This window comes from Vipera berus (genome assembly GCF_964194415.1).
Source record: "Vipera berus genome assembly, chromosome: 4".
Classification (NCBI taxonomy): Eukaryota; Metazoa; Chordata; class Lepidosauria; order Squamata; family Viperidae; genus Vipera; species Vipera berus.
In genome coordinates this window covers 51,782,517-51,800,476 of record NC_138206.1, presented here as the reverse complement: position 1 = coordinate 51,800,476, position 17,960 = coordinate 51,782,517, and the positions used below count along the sequence as shown (strand labels likewise).

At 35.7% G+C, this 17,960-nt stretch overlaps 1 protein-coding gene across 1 annotated transcript in view; it reads right to left on the bottom strand.

Annotated features, from left to right (window-relative positions):
- Positions 1-338: 338 nt before the first annotated feature.
- MAP3K7CL (MAP3K7 C-terminal like) overlaps positions 339-17,960 on the bottom strand; it is a 47,866-nt gene continuing 30,244 nt past the window's right edge. The window contains exons 4-5 of the mRNA XM_081327741.1: positions 4,459-4,574; positions 339-2,315 (exon numbers count right to left, since the gene is read on the bottom strand). Of these exons, the coding sequence (XP_081183867.1) occupies positions 2,135-2,315; positions 4,459-4,574 (297 nt within the window). The 3' untranslated portion in view covers positions 339-2,134. The remainder of the gene's footprint in view (positions 2,316-4,458; positions 4,575-17,960) is intronic.

Below are 17,960 nucleotides of genomic sequence, written 5' to 3'. Positions count from 1 at the left end.
TATCTGGACCAGCTTTGGTAAGATTTATGGATTTGGGCTCCATACAGCTAAATATGGTGCTTTTCATAGTGGAGAACAGACACGTTGGTGGGGAAGTGAGGAATTGTATAAGTGTGTGATAACAAAAAAGATGCAGAATCTGATAACACTTTGAAGAATACTCTTATTATGAAGTGGATACTTATACTCCAATAAAGAGGGCTAGTTTTGAAGATGCTATCAGATTCTATATCTATCTAGAATCCGCTGTTAATAGTTCAATGTTTTAGCCAGAGTAATGAAATTCAGGAATAAGATTGTTTTTTAAATTGTTTTTTAATGAAAAAAATACTGTGCGAATAGAACGGCAATATAACAAAGACATTTTAGATGATTCAAGGAAAACAAGTATGTGGAGAAAAAGAAGGAAATGAAACATTTAAAATATTTATCTAAGATCAGCCCTTTCTTCTAGAAAGTTCATCAAAATATGGATGTAAGACTAAATCATGTTTTCATCACAAACCTAAGCAAATTACCAAAAAGCAAATCCCAACCTGAATTTACTTTCAAGTCAGCATAAGTTTTAACATTACCATGAACAAAACTGCCAAAAATATTTTGTTCAGTGGGCATTTTTTTGCCTATTCCAATGATGATTGTAATGCTACTTTGTGTAAACCACATTGATAATTCAGTTTTAGCACCAAATCAGAAAGAAAAAAAGTTCATAGATCGTGTTGTCATTGGTGGAATAGAGTTCTGGCAGGGAAAGGTAGGGGAGGATTTTGAGAATTCTTTCTGTAAATAGCTAATCCTTAGCCCTACTTGACTGCATGGGAAGGAAGATGGAATAAAACCACTGATAAAATTGGCTTTTGCAAATCTTATTTACCCACCCCCACCCCGAAATATTTAATTATTCATTTTATATACTGTTGAAATATTTGTGTGCTTTTCCTGATCTGGAAAATAGTTTCAGAGCACAAGTTGGATGAATGATCCCTATTCCTTCTAGCATCATAATTCTGATTGCCTTGTGGTATTGAAGATACTTTTACAAAAAAGAGAAATGGAAACAAGCTGATCCAATGTGGTTTGAAATGCATTTTCTTGGAAAGAGGCTGATTCTCACAACACATTGAGCACTGCTTTTAATTAGGGTGTAGCGTAACACTTTTGCATGTAGCACAAGTGTTAATAGAGATGACTTTTTGTATAAAATTGCAACTAAAAGACTACCCTTTCTGTGTATAGAAAGGGTAACCATTTCAATAGAGTTTCTAAAAATATGTATAGTAGTTAATTATGTTACATTTTGAATTTGATGTCAAATATTAAGTAAATTCTCAAGGCTTCATTTGGGAATGATGCCTGGGTAGCATCCTAACTAAATTTCAAACCAAAGATGCCATTAAAATCAACAGGATTTACTTTTAAGAAGTTTAATACTGTTGTACAACATAGACCTGTCCCTTTATTGTTTTAACAATGTACATATTACCGTGTCAATTTATACTAAAATTCTAAGAGAATTTATTTAGGATTGAAATCCTATTAAATATATTGGAGGTTATAGACAAGGAATTTGTCTCTCTCTCTATTTTTTTTTTTTTTTGCTGTAGCTTGACAAAGAAAGTGATTTAGATAGCATGTTGCTAACTTTTAAATATTCTTCCATGTTTGAGTACCTTTTCACCTATCTTGCTAAATAACAGACTGATTTTTCTCCCAGTTTTCCTAGTTCAAATTTTAAAAGACAGTATTGCTGCAGCCTGCCCCATTTTAACATTCTTCCTGCCATAATATCTTAGTGTAATCCATCCTCCAACAGAGATGACTCATACCAATTTCTAATGCACTTAAACCTTCTTAAAACTGAAAGAAATATCTTTAGAACAGAAACCTGATCCATTTGCATATATAATAGGGACTGATAAGCCTCTAACTATGCTACTTGAAATAAAATATCCAATATCCATATTTAGCTAGTGGCTGGAAAGCATTACATTAAATATAGATGCTTGTATAGTCTGCGAGTTTAAGTGTTCCAACTCTTTAGAAGGAATCTCTGAGACGTGGAAAGAAAAAAAATCCCTTTACCCAGCAGACTCAAGATTTGCATTTTTTATTGGCCCAGATATGTTCATTCAGGTTATGATGATCCCTGTCTCTTTTGATACTGTATTCTAAGCTTCTCCAGCTGTTCGACACATTGTGTCTGGGTCAACTTCAGTGTCTGATTCTCTTCTGTCAGATCTGCATACTCCTTCGTTAGCTGTGCAGCATCCCTGTTCTCTTTCTCAGCTTCATCTAGCCTAGTGATCAACTCTTTTCTGAAAAGAAAAAACAAAAATGAAGTGTCTTTATTTTCCAAGATTACATTAAAGGTGAACACAGATACCTTGGCTTGGATCCAAAGATCCATGAATAAAAGAAGGAAAAGGAGAATTGCTTTCTGAAAACATCAGTTAGTGGAAAATGTATGATTTTTTTTTTCCTGGAAAGACTCAAGTTAGTGTGTTCAGTATAGCAGTCAACATGCTCATGATGGTAATAAATCCATTATGTATAATTTTACTAACAGCTGTAGGTAAATCTGAATTAAATGGAAAAAATAATTGTCTCATTATGTATGTATGTATGTACGTACGTATGAATGTATGTATGTATATTCATTCTTTGTATAATCTCTTAATTTTTCCCCCCTTTCAGATATCCCTGTTGCAATTGTTATTAATGGAAAGCAACTATGGAAAGGTCTGAAGGATCTTATAATCATTAGTTCTAGGTAACAAATTACTTGCCTGAAATTTAAGCGTGTAACTTAACATATGTTATATATAATATATACCAAGGGACAAAACTAAACATCTCATGCTGAGTTTAGCCAAACTCTGATTAAGAGACACAATGCCATTTTTTAAAAATTCTTTTTCAGTGTTCCTGAGCATTTGGTTTGCTCTTTGAGAAATTGGGTTGTATCCATCATCCAGGTAGTTATTTTTCAGTTTATGTCTATAGACCATAGTTTCCCCAAAACAATAAATCTTTTCAGTTAAATACCGTACTTAAAATAACTTTTTTCCTCCCTTTTAACCAGGGGTAGGCAACCTCGGCTCTTTTATGACTCATGGACTTCAACTCACAGAATTCCTGAGTCAGCTATGCGATGCTTAGCTATGCTGACTCAGGAATTCTGGGATTTGAAGTCCATGAGTCATAAAAGAGCCGAGGTTGCCTACCCCTGCTTTTAACTGTACACCTTCAGTGAGGCTCTTTAGCAGAAACAAATAACACAGGAGCTGAATTTTTATTAGCAGTGCCAACCATGAAAAAGAGAGGGTGAGGCAGAGGTGCTGGAAGGCAGGCAATCCTGCACCATGTCTCTCCCTTACTTGACACAGGAAACCACTGAGAAAATTTAAGTGCTATGACTTCTTTCTTGTGTTGTCCGGCAAATGATTTCACCTGTTTTGCATGTTTGCATGTAGGTGTGTGAATAAATGGAGGATGCTGTGTGTGTTTGGATTTGTTGTACTGTACGTGAGAGAGGAGGAAAGGAAGCAGGCTGAACTACCTCCCACCAGCCTCTGGCTAGGATTATCTGTTCAACAGGGCTTTCACTGCACAAGAATGCTTATTGCTACTGATCAAGGAGCAAGCTAGAAAGATAGGGGAAAAAATACAGCTAAAAGGATATGTCCAGTCAACTGAACCTAAAACAATATTTGAAGTCAACCTGTGTAAACTACCTCCATAGTACTACTGGTTCCATCCAACAACCATGGCAACTCCTCCTAATACTAATAGGTTACATTTCATCACATATGTCTTACTGTTTTCAAATTTACTGCACTGTGAATCAGTTCCTATAGCACACAAATTCATATCTGGTTATCAAAAAGAAACAAATTTTCATTAAGACTTTATCCCAGATATCTCCTCCCCCATGGGTGAAAATTGAGAGACTATCACATGGAATATCATATTTTGTTTTAAATGGTTTCTTCTAATTTTTATAACCGAAAAACATCGCACCAGGTTGAAGAAAGCTGGTTTCTCTATTAGTTAATTAATACCCATGAAAACATGCTCCTTTGCAAAAGCAAATCCAGGTTACTGGATGTATCTTTTCAATTTATTCTTAATGCTTTGAATGCCAGCATTTCTCCAGGTTTCTAAAGCACTTTGAAAATGATTGCACTGTAAGTAAAATCAGACCAGGTGCTGTCTTGGCAGAGAAACATGAAACATTGGGAAAATACACACTTATGTTTATTGTTTATTTATTTATTTCATTTCTATGGCCGTCCACCTCAAGAAATGACTCTTGCTATTTTCGATGCAAGTCACATGTTCCACATATTCACAGAGATAAATGCACTGAATTTTTATTTCACTTTAATTAAATTACTAAACCAGTTAATGACTCCGTGATAAACTATTATTTGTGAGGTATGGGGGGGGGAAACTTACTTTCTTTCTTCAAGCAGTGCTATTTCTTTTTTGACTTCATAGTATTCTTCTGCTATTTGGCAATGCTGTTTGAACACCTGCATAGATTCCTTTGAGTCATGGCAAGGAGGCAGAGGCTTTATGAACAAAGAAAAAAAAAAGGTCTGAGACTTTGTATTTAAATGGATCCTCCAGAAATAGAATTTAAATGGAGATATCATTTGAACATAAGCAGGAGATGCTTTATTTGATACTTCTCTTGTGAAAAGGCTTATATTTCCCCTTCTCCCTGGGGGAAAAATCTCCCTTTTTTCCAGAAAAAAGTAATTAACCTTCATTGAGAATAACAATTTGTACCTCATTTAATAAAACAGAACAAATATTAAATATTAAATAAAAAGCAATGCTGAAAAACTGAATAAAATAATCCATTACTAGAATCACACTTGACACTATTGGTCAGAATTTTGTTTTCAAAAGTAGTACTTAATAATTTAGTATGTCAAGTTCGGTGAAGAGTTGTGAGTAAAAATTCACCATGTGGGTTTTTTAAATATGTATTTAATTTAAAAAGTAAGCACTATATGTTGTTATTTAGAAATGGTCATATTAAGTATATAGATACCAAATATTCTCTGGTGACATCCCATTTATTTTATTTTTTATTTCCCACATTTTGAACTGCCCATCTCCATCAAAGAGTGAGGACAAATCCATAATATCTGTTTGCCCTATTGCCAGCATGGGCCTCTTACTGCTTCTGGAGGGCAGGAATGGATGGCATCCATTCAGAGTCACTGAGATTCAGATGGCCTACAAATTTAATATGTAATAATAATACATTACAGTTTGTTGCATAGTTAGCCAGATGTTCAGACTGGATTTGGCATTTTTATCCACCTATCAAGTGCTTCACAAGCACCTGGTATATACAGATGTTGTTTGATTGTGTTAAAGAAGATTTTGTCCATGCTGATGGTGTGCTCCAGATGTTTTGGGATTGCATCAAAGGTGCCTATTACTTTTCATACTATCTTTGCTTTATTTTGCCACAGTTTATCTACTTCTATTTGCAGATCTTTGTATTTCCTCCAGTCTTTTTCTTCTATTCTGCTATTCCAGATACTGCTACTGTATGTCCGCTATCCAGACATTTTTGCTTTCTGACTGACAATTGTTAAGTCTGGGAGTTATGTGGCAGGTGCTTGTCCAGGGCTTTTTTTTTCATAGAATGCTCAGAACGGAGTTCCGGCGCCTTTTTGGATGGAAACTTGTAGGTTAAGCAAGGCAGGTTGTATGACATGTGTGAGTTCCGGTACCTTTTTCTTTTACAAAAAAAGCACTGTGCTTGTCCATTTGAATTCTAAAGTCCCAGAACAATTTAGCTTCATGATATTCCAATGCACCTTTGTTGCTTCTTTTATCATGTCATTCTTTGTAGTCAGTCTGTACAAACTTCTTGCAAGAGCTAACTTTGTGGTCCACTGTTTTTTCAGCTTCTTTGCAGAGGCAGCACTTGCTGTCTATTGCTGTCTTCTCAATTCTGGCTTTGTGTGCATTTGTTCTTAAGAATTGGTCTTGTGCAGCCGGAATTAGCTCCTCTGTCTCTTTCTTCAATTTTCCTGCTCTTAGCCAGTTAGGTCTCATTATGGGATTTACCTCCAATTTGTGGCACTGTAGTTACAAGTAGTCCACAATTTACAACCATTTGTGTAGTGACTGTTTGAAGTTACAATGACACTGAACAAATGACCTATTGTTTTTCACATTCATGGCCATTGTACATTGCCGTGCACGTGTGATGAAAATTTGGATGCTTGGCAATTGGCATATATCTATGGCAGTTGCAGTGTCCCGGTGTCATGCGATCACTGTCTGCAACCTTCTGACAAGCAAAGTCAATGGAGAAGCCAGATTCACTTAACCACATGTTACCAACTTAACAACTGCCGTAATTCACTTAACAACTGTAGCAAGAAAGGTCATAAAATCGGGCAAAACTGACTTAACAATTGTCTTGTTAGCCACAGAAATTTTGTGCTCAATTGTAATCCTAAATTGAGGACTACCTGTAGGATGATTCAACAAGGGTAATAAAACAAAATAACAATGAGGGGACTGTATTAGGCTCAAGCAAGAGAATGCAGGAAGAGACAGGGGGGGATTTCCACTGTGGAAACACAAAAAGTACCGAAAGAAGGGAGCAACATCCCAAAGGATAAAGGAGGCAGTATTTGACTAAGGCACTAAGGGAATGGCCTTGAGGCAAAGATGGTATTGCTGCTACAAACAACTGTCAGATGAAAGCAACCTGAGCCCAGGGCAAAATTGAAACCTGAGAAAAAATCTCACACAAGACTCTCTCTAGATCTCATAAAGGTAAAGGGAGGGAGGGGGAAGTGCATTAAGATGTACATTAAATGCATTCTAAAAAACCTCCACGAACAATTCCAAGCATGTTCAGACTTGCAAGATTCTGAATTGGAAAACAGTAAACTGGATGAGAGGTATCTAATTTAATTATCTAATACAGCAATATTGTTGTATACAGCAATGATTTAATATTATTGTTGATTTCATAAGCCACATCTACATTCTAAAGTGTGATACCATAATGCTCGCTATCTTTCATTGATTTATTGTCCCATTTCTTTTCTGTTGGCTTTTGTCCTGAAAAAGCTCAAGCCAATATACAAATTATTTCTGCCTCTAATTTTATCTACACAACAGTCCTATGAGATGGGTGGCATTAAGATACATGATTGGCTCCAAATTACCCAGAACACTCTTTTTGAGTGGGAGGTTGAAACTGCATATGTAATCCAACACTCTTATCCCTATACTAGACAAATCTGAGTGTTCGATGTACAGAATAGAATAGAATAGAATAGGATAGGATAGGATAGGATAGGATAGGATAGGATAGGATAGAATAGAATAGAATAGAATAGAATAGAATAGAATAGAATAGAATAGAATAGAATAGAATAGAATAGAATAGAATAGAATAGAATAGAATAGAATAGAATAGAATAACAGAGTTGGAAGGGACCTATGCAGTCTTCTAGTCCAATCCCCTGCTCAGGCAGGAAGCCCTATACCATTTCAGACAAATGGTTGTCCAATCTCTTGTTAAAAATTTCCAGTGTTGAAGCTTTTAGAACGTCTGGAGGCAAACTGTTCTACTGTTCTAGCTGTCAGAAAATTTATTCTTAGTTCTAGATTGCTTCTCTCCTTGATTAATTTCCATCTGTTATTTCTTGTCCTGCCTTCAGGTGCTTTGGATAATAGCTTGGCTCCCTCTTCTTTGTGGCAACCCCTGAGATATTGGATAATGCTATCATGTCACTCCTAGTTCTTCTCTTCATTAAGCTACAGAGTCTTCAAATAGTCTTGTGCTAATTTAAATTACATTTAATAAATAATAAATAAATATCAGCTAGAGCCACATAGTGTAATTACTGCTACTAAAAATGAACCTTTTGGTCTTCTGAATATGCCAGACAGAAATGCTATACATCTTACTAGAGTGTCAGGAAGGCAGCAGCTCTTCTCATCACAAATGTGTCCCATGTATGTCAACAGTGTCTTGGATGAGTCCATTGAGTTAGATGTGTAACATATTTTACATTCCAATAACAGAATATTTTGGGATGTGATAGAATGATAACATTCATTGCAGTATCTTGAAGCCATCATTCTGAGGATCCATTGTAGGCTTATTAATAATAATAAAAACAGCGCCTTAAGTTTTTTAATCTTTTGTACAATAAATACTACATGCAGACAATTGCTGGCTATTGTGGGTTTTTCTATTATATAGTCATACTGTAAAGATAAAGGTATGGAAGAGATGTTTTTACATTGCTGAAATCAATTCTAGTATTCATACGTACTGGATAGGATCCACAATAATATTCTGTTGGAAGAGGGCAGTTTTAGTTGGAAGTTCCATAGTAAGCACTAAAATTCATGCCACACAAACATGCACAAGCATGCACAATCCAAGAGTGTTTTAGCTTTACTGAACCTTAATGTAATGTAATTGGTGTGAAATGGAAGATGCTGTTAACATAGGAATGCATTGTCTTAGTTTTTTTCTATTATTTGTTTTGTGTTATATTTTGTGATAGGCTTAAATCATGATCTGGGGCAAGAGAAGGCCACCATCATGGGGCCTGAGATAAAGTTATTCTACTTGATAAAGAAGTGCTCTATGTTTTATAAAGAAAAATCAATTATGTGTTTCTAATTTATAAAATACACTATATGAATTCAGATATTATGATGAGACCGATTTCCTCCATAGTGTCTTGCTGGTATTTGCAGATATCCAAATAGCTCTGTCCTAATTCTCAAGGCTATGCTTTGCTGCTAAGGAGTTAGGAATGGATGGTGGTTTAGATTCTCTTATGGCACGGTGGGTATGGGAGAAAGGAGAAGTGCAGATACACAGTTGTCCAAAGGAAGTTTTAAAACACAGAGAATGACACATTAAGATTAAAGAAAGAGCATTCTGGGAAAAAATGAGCTTTCTGATGGACATGATTGTAGGCAAGATTTATTTATGGGAAAGTCATCACTACATCATAACAAACTGTGGCAAGTTCTTTTTTTTTTATTGAAAAGTTTTATCATACATTTTATCTTTAACAAACCCCCCTACCCCTCCCCTATCCCTCCCTCCTTACCCCTCCCCCCCTCCCCCCCCCTACTTCCCAGAGCTAAGTACAAGGTATAAAAAACAAAAAAAAAGAATCATAAACAACCATATGCTAACAACCGTAAACTCTAAAATCTATCACTCTCTAGCTCATATAGGATAACTACAAACACTATTAATATAAAATATATAAAAAAAAGAAAAAAAAAGAGAAAAGAAGGGAAGACTTATTCAAATGCTACATGAAACTTTTTAGTCCCATATTTGTTCTGGATATACTCAATCCATTTTCTCCACTCCATAATATAACGTTCTTGCGAATGATCTTTCAAATAGGCCGATATCTTTGCCATCTCTGCCAGGTCAGAAACCTTTAAAGTCCATTCTCCTATAGTCGGCAGTTCCTCCTTCTTCCAATACTGACCTATTAAGAGTCTTGCTGCCGTAATTAAATTCAACATCAACTTAGTGTCCACAACTGTAGCGTCTGTAATTATTCCCAACAAAAAAAGTTGCGGACAAAACTTTATCCTCTGTTTAAAAATCTTCTGCATGCTCCACCAGACTTTTATCCAAAAAGCCTTAACCTTTTTACAAGTCCACCATATGTGAAAATATGTTGCGTCTTCGTCACCGCACCTCCAACATTTAGGCTGATAATTCGGATACATACTTGCAAGCTTTTTAGGATCTAGATGCCATCTATAAAACATTTTGTAAAAATTCTCTCTTAGATTTTGAGCTTGTGTAAATTTTACGTTCCTCACCCAAATCCTTTCCCATGTATCCATTGTAACTACTTCTTGAATATTTTGGGCCCATTTAATCATACAATCTTTAACAAGCTCTGTTTCTGAGTCAATTTCTATCAATGCAAGATATATCCGTTTGATATGTGCGGGACCCTGATTTCTAATTTGTTTTATCAAATTTTCATCAGTCATTGTAAAACCAATTTTCTGGTCTTCTTTCCACCTGGCCCGTAGCTGAGTATATTGAAACCAATTTTGAACAACCTTCTCTTCTCGCAAGAGACTATATGATTTCAAACTCCAGACATTTCTTTCCAAGCTCAGAATCTTCTTGTACGTAGTCACATCATGTTTGAAACCAGCATGTATATTTTCTATTGCGTGTTTTGGAATTGCCCACAGTGGTATTTTACAATCTAGCTTATGTCTATACTTCTTCCAAACTCTCAACAATGCCTGTCTTAGAATATGCACTCTAAACACATTGTCTACCTTCTTGTCATACAACAAATATGCATGCCAGCCAAACAACAAATCGTGGCCCTCAAGATTTAATAATCTCTCTTGTGTCAAATTAATCCAATCACTTATTCCTACTAATGCAGCAGCTTCATAATATAGTTTAAGATTAGGCATTTTAAGACCACCTCTCTCACGAGTATCCTGCATAATCTTAAGTTTAACTCGTGGCCTTTTCCCTGCCCAAACAAATTTATTGATACCTCGCTGCCATTCCTCCAAATTAGAATCTTTCTTAAGAATCGGTATCATTTGAAATAAAAATAGAAATTTAGGCAGGACGTTCATTTTCACTGCTGCGATCCGTCCCAACAAGGACAATTGCAATTTTTCCCAACTCTCCAATTCTTTTTGAATTTTCCCCCACAGTTTTTCATAATTATTTTTATATAACTTTGTATTAGAGGGTGACAAAAGCACCCCCAAATATTTTACCCTTTTAACAATCTCAAATCCAGTTAATCCTTCTAAGAGAGCCTTTTGCGAAACTGTCATATTTTTAGCCAGAATTTTAGTTTTCTGTATATTAACTTTAAATCCAGAAACCTTCCCGTATTGTGTTATTATCTCCATCAGGTCCACAACAGAGTTCTCTGGCTGGGTCACTGTAACAACCAGATCATCTGCGAATGCTCTCAATCTATAATCCTGATCTCTAATTTGTATACCCTTAATTTTTTCCGAATTCCGTATTTTAACCAATAATATCTCTAATGTTAATATAAATAACAAGGGCGATAACGGACACCCTTGCCTTGTGCCCTTCTCAATATTACATGCTTCTGTCAGACTATTATTAACTATAATTCGGGCAGTTTGTTTTTGATATAATGCCCTAATTGGTTGCAAAAATTTATCCCCAAAATTCATTTTATCTAAAACTTTCATCAAAAATTGCCAATTCAATTGATCAAAAGCTTTTTCAGCATCCAAAACAAACATCATTTTCATGTCAGTGTCTTCATCTGCTTTACCAAAATGCTGCCAATCCTAATGAGGTAAAAGTAGGGCAATTAAATCAAAGAAAAGCAGGTGTTTCTTATATAGAAGATAGTTCCTTTTATGTATATATTCCAGATACTAAATGATTCAGGCTAGGGTAAATAAATGAATAAAGTTACAAGCTTTACAAGCTTTTTCTAACTCTAGGGTGTAAATAAGTTGTAATGTTTCTAATTCAGGGAATGATAACATTGGAATGTGTGATGACCAAAACATGATATGTTGTATATTAGAGAGATAAGTTTCATAATCCGATCCACAATTGAAATATTTTTGCTTGACATTGAATTTTTTACAACCGATTAGGGCATTATATCAAAAACAAGCTGCCCGAATTGTGGCAAGTTCTTAAAGAGATGGGCATACCAGACCATCTTATTTGTCTCTTGAGAAACCTATATGTGGGCCAAGAAGCAACAGTGAGAACTGGACATGGAACCACTGATTGGTTCAAAATTGGGAAAGGAGTCCGGCAAGGCTGTATACTGTCGCCCTGCCTATTTAACTTAAATGCAGAGCACATCATGAGAAAGGCAGGGCTAGATCAATCAAAAGTTGGAATTAAGATTGCCGGAAGAAATATCAACAACCTAAGATATGCAGATGATACCACTCTAATGGCAGAAAGTGAAGAAGAACTAAAGAGCCTCTTGTTGCGGGTGAAGAAGGAGAGTGCAAAACTTGGGTTGAAACTTAACATTAAGAAAAACAAGATCATGGCATCCGGCCCTCTCAATTCCTGGCAAATAGATGGGGAAGAAATGGAGGTAGTAACAGATTTTATTTTCCTGGGCTCCAAGATCACTGCAGATGGGGACTGTAGCCAAGAAATTAAAAAACGCTTGCTCCTCTAGGATTGATTTTATATTAATTACTAATGATTTTTTTTTCTAGGATTAAGAAGATAAAGATTTGTCCAAGAACTATGTCTGACCATAGTCCAGTCTGGCTAGAGATTGATAAGGATAACAGAGATAGGCGCTCCTGGCGTCTAAATGAGAACCTGTTTAGAAATCAGGAAAATGTTGAAGAATGTAAAAAACAGATGAAGGTCTTTTTTGAAATTAATATGAATAAGGGTACTTCTATGGAAATGGTTTGGGATGCTAGTAACGTTTATATGAGAGGTGTGTTAATATATATGAATAATAAGTACAGACGTAATCTGGAATTTAGGAGGAAAGAATTAGAGAATGAAATTAGGGAAAAAGAAAAGGCTCTAATTTTGAATCCATCGGATGCGAAGATTAAAGAGGTTATTAATTTACTAAGGGGACAGTTTGATAAGTTAATGGCTGATCAGGTAGCAACTAATTTACAGTTTGCTAGACATAATACTTTTTGTAATGCCAATAAACCAGGTAGATGGTTAGCTTATATGTTAAGGAAGAAGCAAAGAGCTTCTAATATAGACAAAATAGAACATAAGGGTAAGGTTGTGTATCAACAGAATCTTATTAAGGAAACTTTTGTTGATTTTTATTCTAAATTATATGCTAGAGATAAGATTAATGAAGCAGATATTGATGCATATTTGAGGAATGCTAGTATTCCGGTTCTTACACAAGAACAAAAGGAAGAGATGAATCAATTGATAACTGAGGAAGAAATTCTTTTAGCAATTAAACAATTGAAAGTGGGTAAAGCGCCAGGCACGGATGGATTGACTGCTGTGTATTATAAAAATTTACAGTCTGAGATGATAAAGCCATTAAGGGAATTGTTTCAGACAATTCAAAGGGGAGGAGGGGTGCCTCCGTCTTGGAAAACTGCTTTCATTTGTTTGATTCCGAAGGAAGATCAGGATGTCACTCAAGCAAGAAACTATAGACCAATATCACTTTTGAATACGGATTACAAGATATTTGCTAAGGTCTTAGCTAACAGATTGATGAGGGTACTGCAACAGGTAATTCATGGTGATCAAACTGGGTTTATAAGTGGTAGACAAATGAAAAATAACGTGAGGCATATAGTTGATTTGTTGGAATTTCTGGAAAGAAACAACCAGATCCCTGCAGCGCTGATTTTTTTGGATGCTGAAAAAGCCTTTGATCAATTGGATTGGTAATTTTTGATGAAAATATTAGATAAAATGAATTTTGGGGATAAATTTTTACAACCAATTAGGGCATTATATCAAAAGCAAACAGCCCGTATAATAGTAAATAACAGTCTGACCGAAGTATGCAATATTGAAAAGGGCACAAGGCAGGGGTGTCCGTTATCACCTTTATTATTTGTTTTAACATTGGAGCTATTATTGATTAAAATACGGAATTCGGAAAAAATCAAGGGAATTCAAATAAGAGATCAGGATTATAGATTGAGGGCGTTTGCAGACGATCTGGTTGTTACGGTGACCCAGCCAGAAAATTCTGTTGTGGAATTGATGGAGATAATAATGCAATATGGGAAAGTTTCTGGATTCAAGGTTAATATACAAAAAACTAAAATGCTGTCTAAAAACATGACAGTATTACAAAAGGCTGTTTTAGAAGGGTTAACTGGATTTGAAATTGTCAAAAGGGTTAAATATTTGGGGGTATATTTGTCACCCTCAAATGCAAAGTTATATAAAAATAATTATGAAAAGTTATGGGGTAAAGTTCAAAAAGAATTGGACAGCTGGAAAAAATTACAATTGTCATTATTGGGAAGAATTGCAGCAGTGAAAATGAACATTTTGCCAAAATTTCTATTTTTATTTCAAATGATACCTATTCTTAAAAAGGATTCAAACTTGGAGGAATGGCAAAAGGGTATTAATAAATTTGTATGGGCAGGGAAAAGGCCACGAGTTAAATTTAAGATTATGCAGGATACGCGTGAAAGAGGTGGTCTTAAAATGCCCAACTTTAAATTATACTATGAAGCTGCTGCATTGTCAGCGATAAGTGATTGGATTAACTTAACACAAGGGAGATTATTAAATCTTGAAGGTCATGATTTGTTATTTGGTTGGCATGCATATTTATTGTATGATAAGAAGGTAGATAATGTGTTTAAGGTGCATATTTTAAGACATGCTTTGTTGCAAGTTTGGAAAAAGTATAGATATAAGTTAAATTATAAGATACCTTTATGGGCAATACCGAAACACACAATAGAAAATATAAATGTTGGGTTTAAACATGATGTGACTACATATAAGGAAATTTTAAGTTTGGAGAGGAATGTATGGCGTTTGAAGCTGTATAACTTTTTACGAGGAGAAAAGATTGTTCAAACTTGGTTTCAGTATGGGCAACTACAGGCCAGGTGGAAAGAAGACCAGAAAATTGGTTTTTCAATGACTGATGAAAATCTGGTAAAGCAAATTAGAAATCAGGGTCCAGCACATATCAAACGGATATATCTTGCATTGATAGAAATTGATTCAGAAACAGAACTTGTTAAAGATTGCATGATAAAGTGGGCTCAGAACATTCAAGAAGTTATTACAATGGATACTTGGGAAAAGATCTGGGTGAGAAACGTAAAATTTACGCAACCTCAAAATTTAAGAGAGAATTTTTATAAAATGTTTTATAGGCGGCATTTAGATCCCAAAAAGTTAGCAAGTATGTATCCGAATTACCAGCCTAAATGTTGGAGGTGTGGTGGCGAAGACGCAACGTATTTTCACATATGGTGGACCTGTAAAAAGGTTAAAGCATTTTGGATTAAAATTTGGTGGAATATGCAGAAGATATTTAAGAAAAGGATAAAGTTTTGTCCGCAATTGTTTTTACTGGGCATTATTACTGATACTACTGTTGTGGACACTAAGTTGATGTTGAACTTAATTATGGCAGCAAGACTTTTAATAGGGCAATACTGGAAGAAGGAAGAACTGCCGACTATAGAGGAATGGACTTTAAAAGTTTCTAACCTGGCGGAAATGGCAAAGATTTCGGCGTATTTGAAAGACCATTCGCAACAACGATATATCGTGGAGTGGAAAAAATGGATTGATTACATCCAGAATAAATATGGGACTAAAAAGTTTCATTTAGCATTTGAATAAGTATTGATGTGACATTTATATTGCTTGTAATCATTTTATAAGAGCTAAAGTGCGATAGACCTAATAGTTTATTGTTGTTAGCATATGGTAGTTTATGATTGTTTTTTACTTTTATACCTTGTATTTAGCTCTGGGAAGTTGGGGAGGGGGGAAGGGGAGGGGGGAAGGGGAGGGGGGGAGGGTTGGGTTGGGTTGGGTAGGGGGGTGGGGGTGGGGAGGGGTTGTTTTGTTAAAGATAAAATGTATTGAAAAACTTTTCAATTAAAAAAAATGCTTGCTCCTGGGGAGGAAAGCCATGGCAAATCTAGACAGCACACTAAAAAGCAGAGACAAAACTGCGTATAGTCAAGGCTATGGTCTTCCCAGTTGCAATGTATGGCAGTGAAAGTTGGACCATAAAAAAGGCTGAGCGCCAAAGAATTGAGGTCTTTGAACTATGGTGCTGGAGAAGACTCCTGCGAGTCCCTTGGACTGCAAGGCGATCAAACCGGTCAGTCCTAGAGGAGATCAACCCTGACTGCTCTTTAGAAGTCAGATCCTGAAGCTAAAACTCAAATACTTTGGCCACCTAATGAGAAGGAAGGACTCACTGGAGAAGAGCCTAATGCTGGGAAAGATTGAGGGCAATAGAAGAAGGGGACGACAGAGAATGAGGTAGCTGGATGGAGTCACTGAAGCAGTAGGCGTGAGCTTAAATGGACTCCAGAAGATGGTAGAGGACAGGAAGGCCTGGAGGAACGTTGTCCATAGGGTCGCGATGGGTCGGACATGACTTCACAGCTAACAACAACAAACAACAACATCACTACATCAGGTCAGATGCTGAGAGAGACAAGATGAAAGTTTGCCTATAAATTCTATAAGTTATTTTCTTAAATCTAGATATTATTCTTTAATCTAGATATGCACAGTTTTACTATTTAATACTACAAAAGAGTATCAGACAGGAGAGGGATTTGCTTGCAGAAGAACACAAAACATTTAGTCAAGCCAGAAAAGTTAAATGGCTTGACTGTTCTAATAAAGTATAGCTGAAGTTGCTTCTTATGGTCTTTTCTGTGAATAAAAAAAGGGGAAACTGCTCTGTGAACCTGAAGTTTTTAATCAGAAGCCTCAAAGATGCATACACACCCATAACAGGTATCATTTCATAAATTCATTCAGATGATGTATTTTTGTTTCATTTGGCTGACCATCTATATTTGACCCAAACTGATGGATAGGTTATTTTTACCTATAACTATGTAACATACATTTCTATAATGATTAAATTAACTTCTTACCATACTCTTTTGAATCAAAAATAAAAACTTGTTTAATTTCATGGCCCTGTTAATCAGCACCAGCATTCCTGTGTTATAAAAAAGAAACTATTTCTATCCCTGTAGTCTTGTTTTAGATCCCTCTATTTGTGGAGGAAAATGCTTAGAGTCTCTATGTGGGGAGTGGCACAGAATATTTATACTTGGATTGACCCTTTTAAAATGGTACAATATTATTCTCTAACCTTTAGCATGTTATTTTAGTAACTTTCAATAAAAGAACAGCTAACAATTTTGACTAATTGGCCTGTGACAACAAATATGATCAAATCAGGTGTCTGCTTATACCCTTGGATCCAAGTTCAGTTTTTGAATTTAAACATTAATTGTTATTGTTTCCAGAACATTTATCAGAATATGAAAGTATCTTATCAAAGTCTCTGCTTTTCACAATAACTCTAGGGAGCCGATTAATGTTTTTCTGATAATTTAATGGGTTTTATGGTTATATGAAATGTCTCAGACACTGCTTTGTCTTGATGAATAATGACCTATAATTAAAAATTATCTGATCCAAAGAGTAGGATCCTGCTAATTCTTTTAAACTTCTCAGTAACTTTAAGTACATCGAACATGGTATCCTTTTTTGGCTTTCTAAGATGCTTTGGTGTCAGAGGCACTGTTTTGCAGTAGAACTGGTTGTTCCTATTGGTACATGCATAGACGCTAGTGAATAAACTATGATGTCGAAGAGTTTTATCTTTTCTTCTATATTTATTTTATTTATTTATTTTTTATTACATTTATATCCCGCCCTTCTCCGAAGACTCAGGGCGGCTTACAAGCTTAGCAGTAGCCTTCATTCTATGTATATGCCTGCTTGTTAGGGCTTTCACACACACCCCAAGCGGCATTATTACAAAGTCAGCTTATTGCCCCCAACAATCTGGGTCCTCATTTTACCTACCTCGGAAGGATGGAAGGCTGAGTCAACCTTGAGCCTGGTGGGATGCGAACCTGCACTAACTGCAGGCAGCTGTTGTTACTTAAGGAGGCATCAGCCCACTGCTCCACCAAGGCTCTATATCGTTTAACCTTAGTTCCAATTGCCCACTGGACACAGTTTAAAGGGGTGGAGTTGACTTTTTGAAAAATAATCTGTTATGTGTCAGCTAGATTTGATGGCAAAATAAATTAATAAATGGCATAAGGCTAAATAATCTTTGGGACTCTCTTTCACACTGTGAATCTTCCTGGTTCATTTACATCAGCAGGAAAGACTTTTTTTTGAAGATGGCCCAACTTCCATCTCAGAT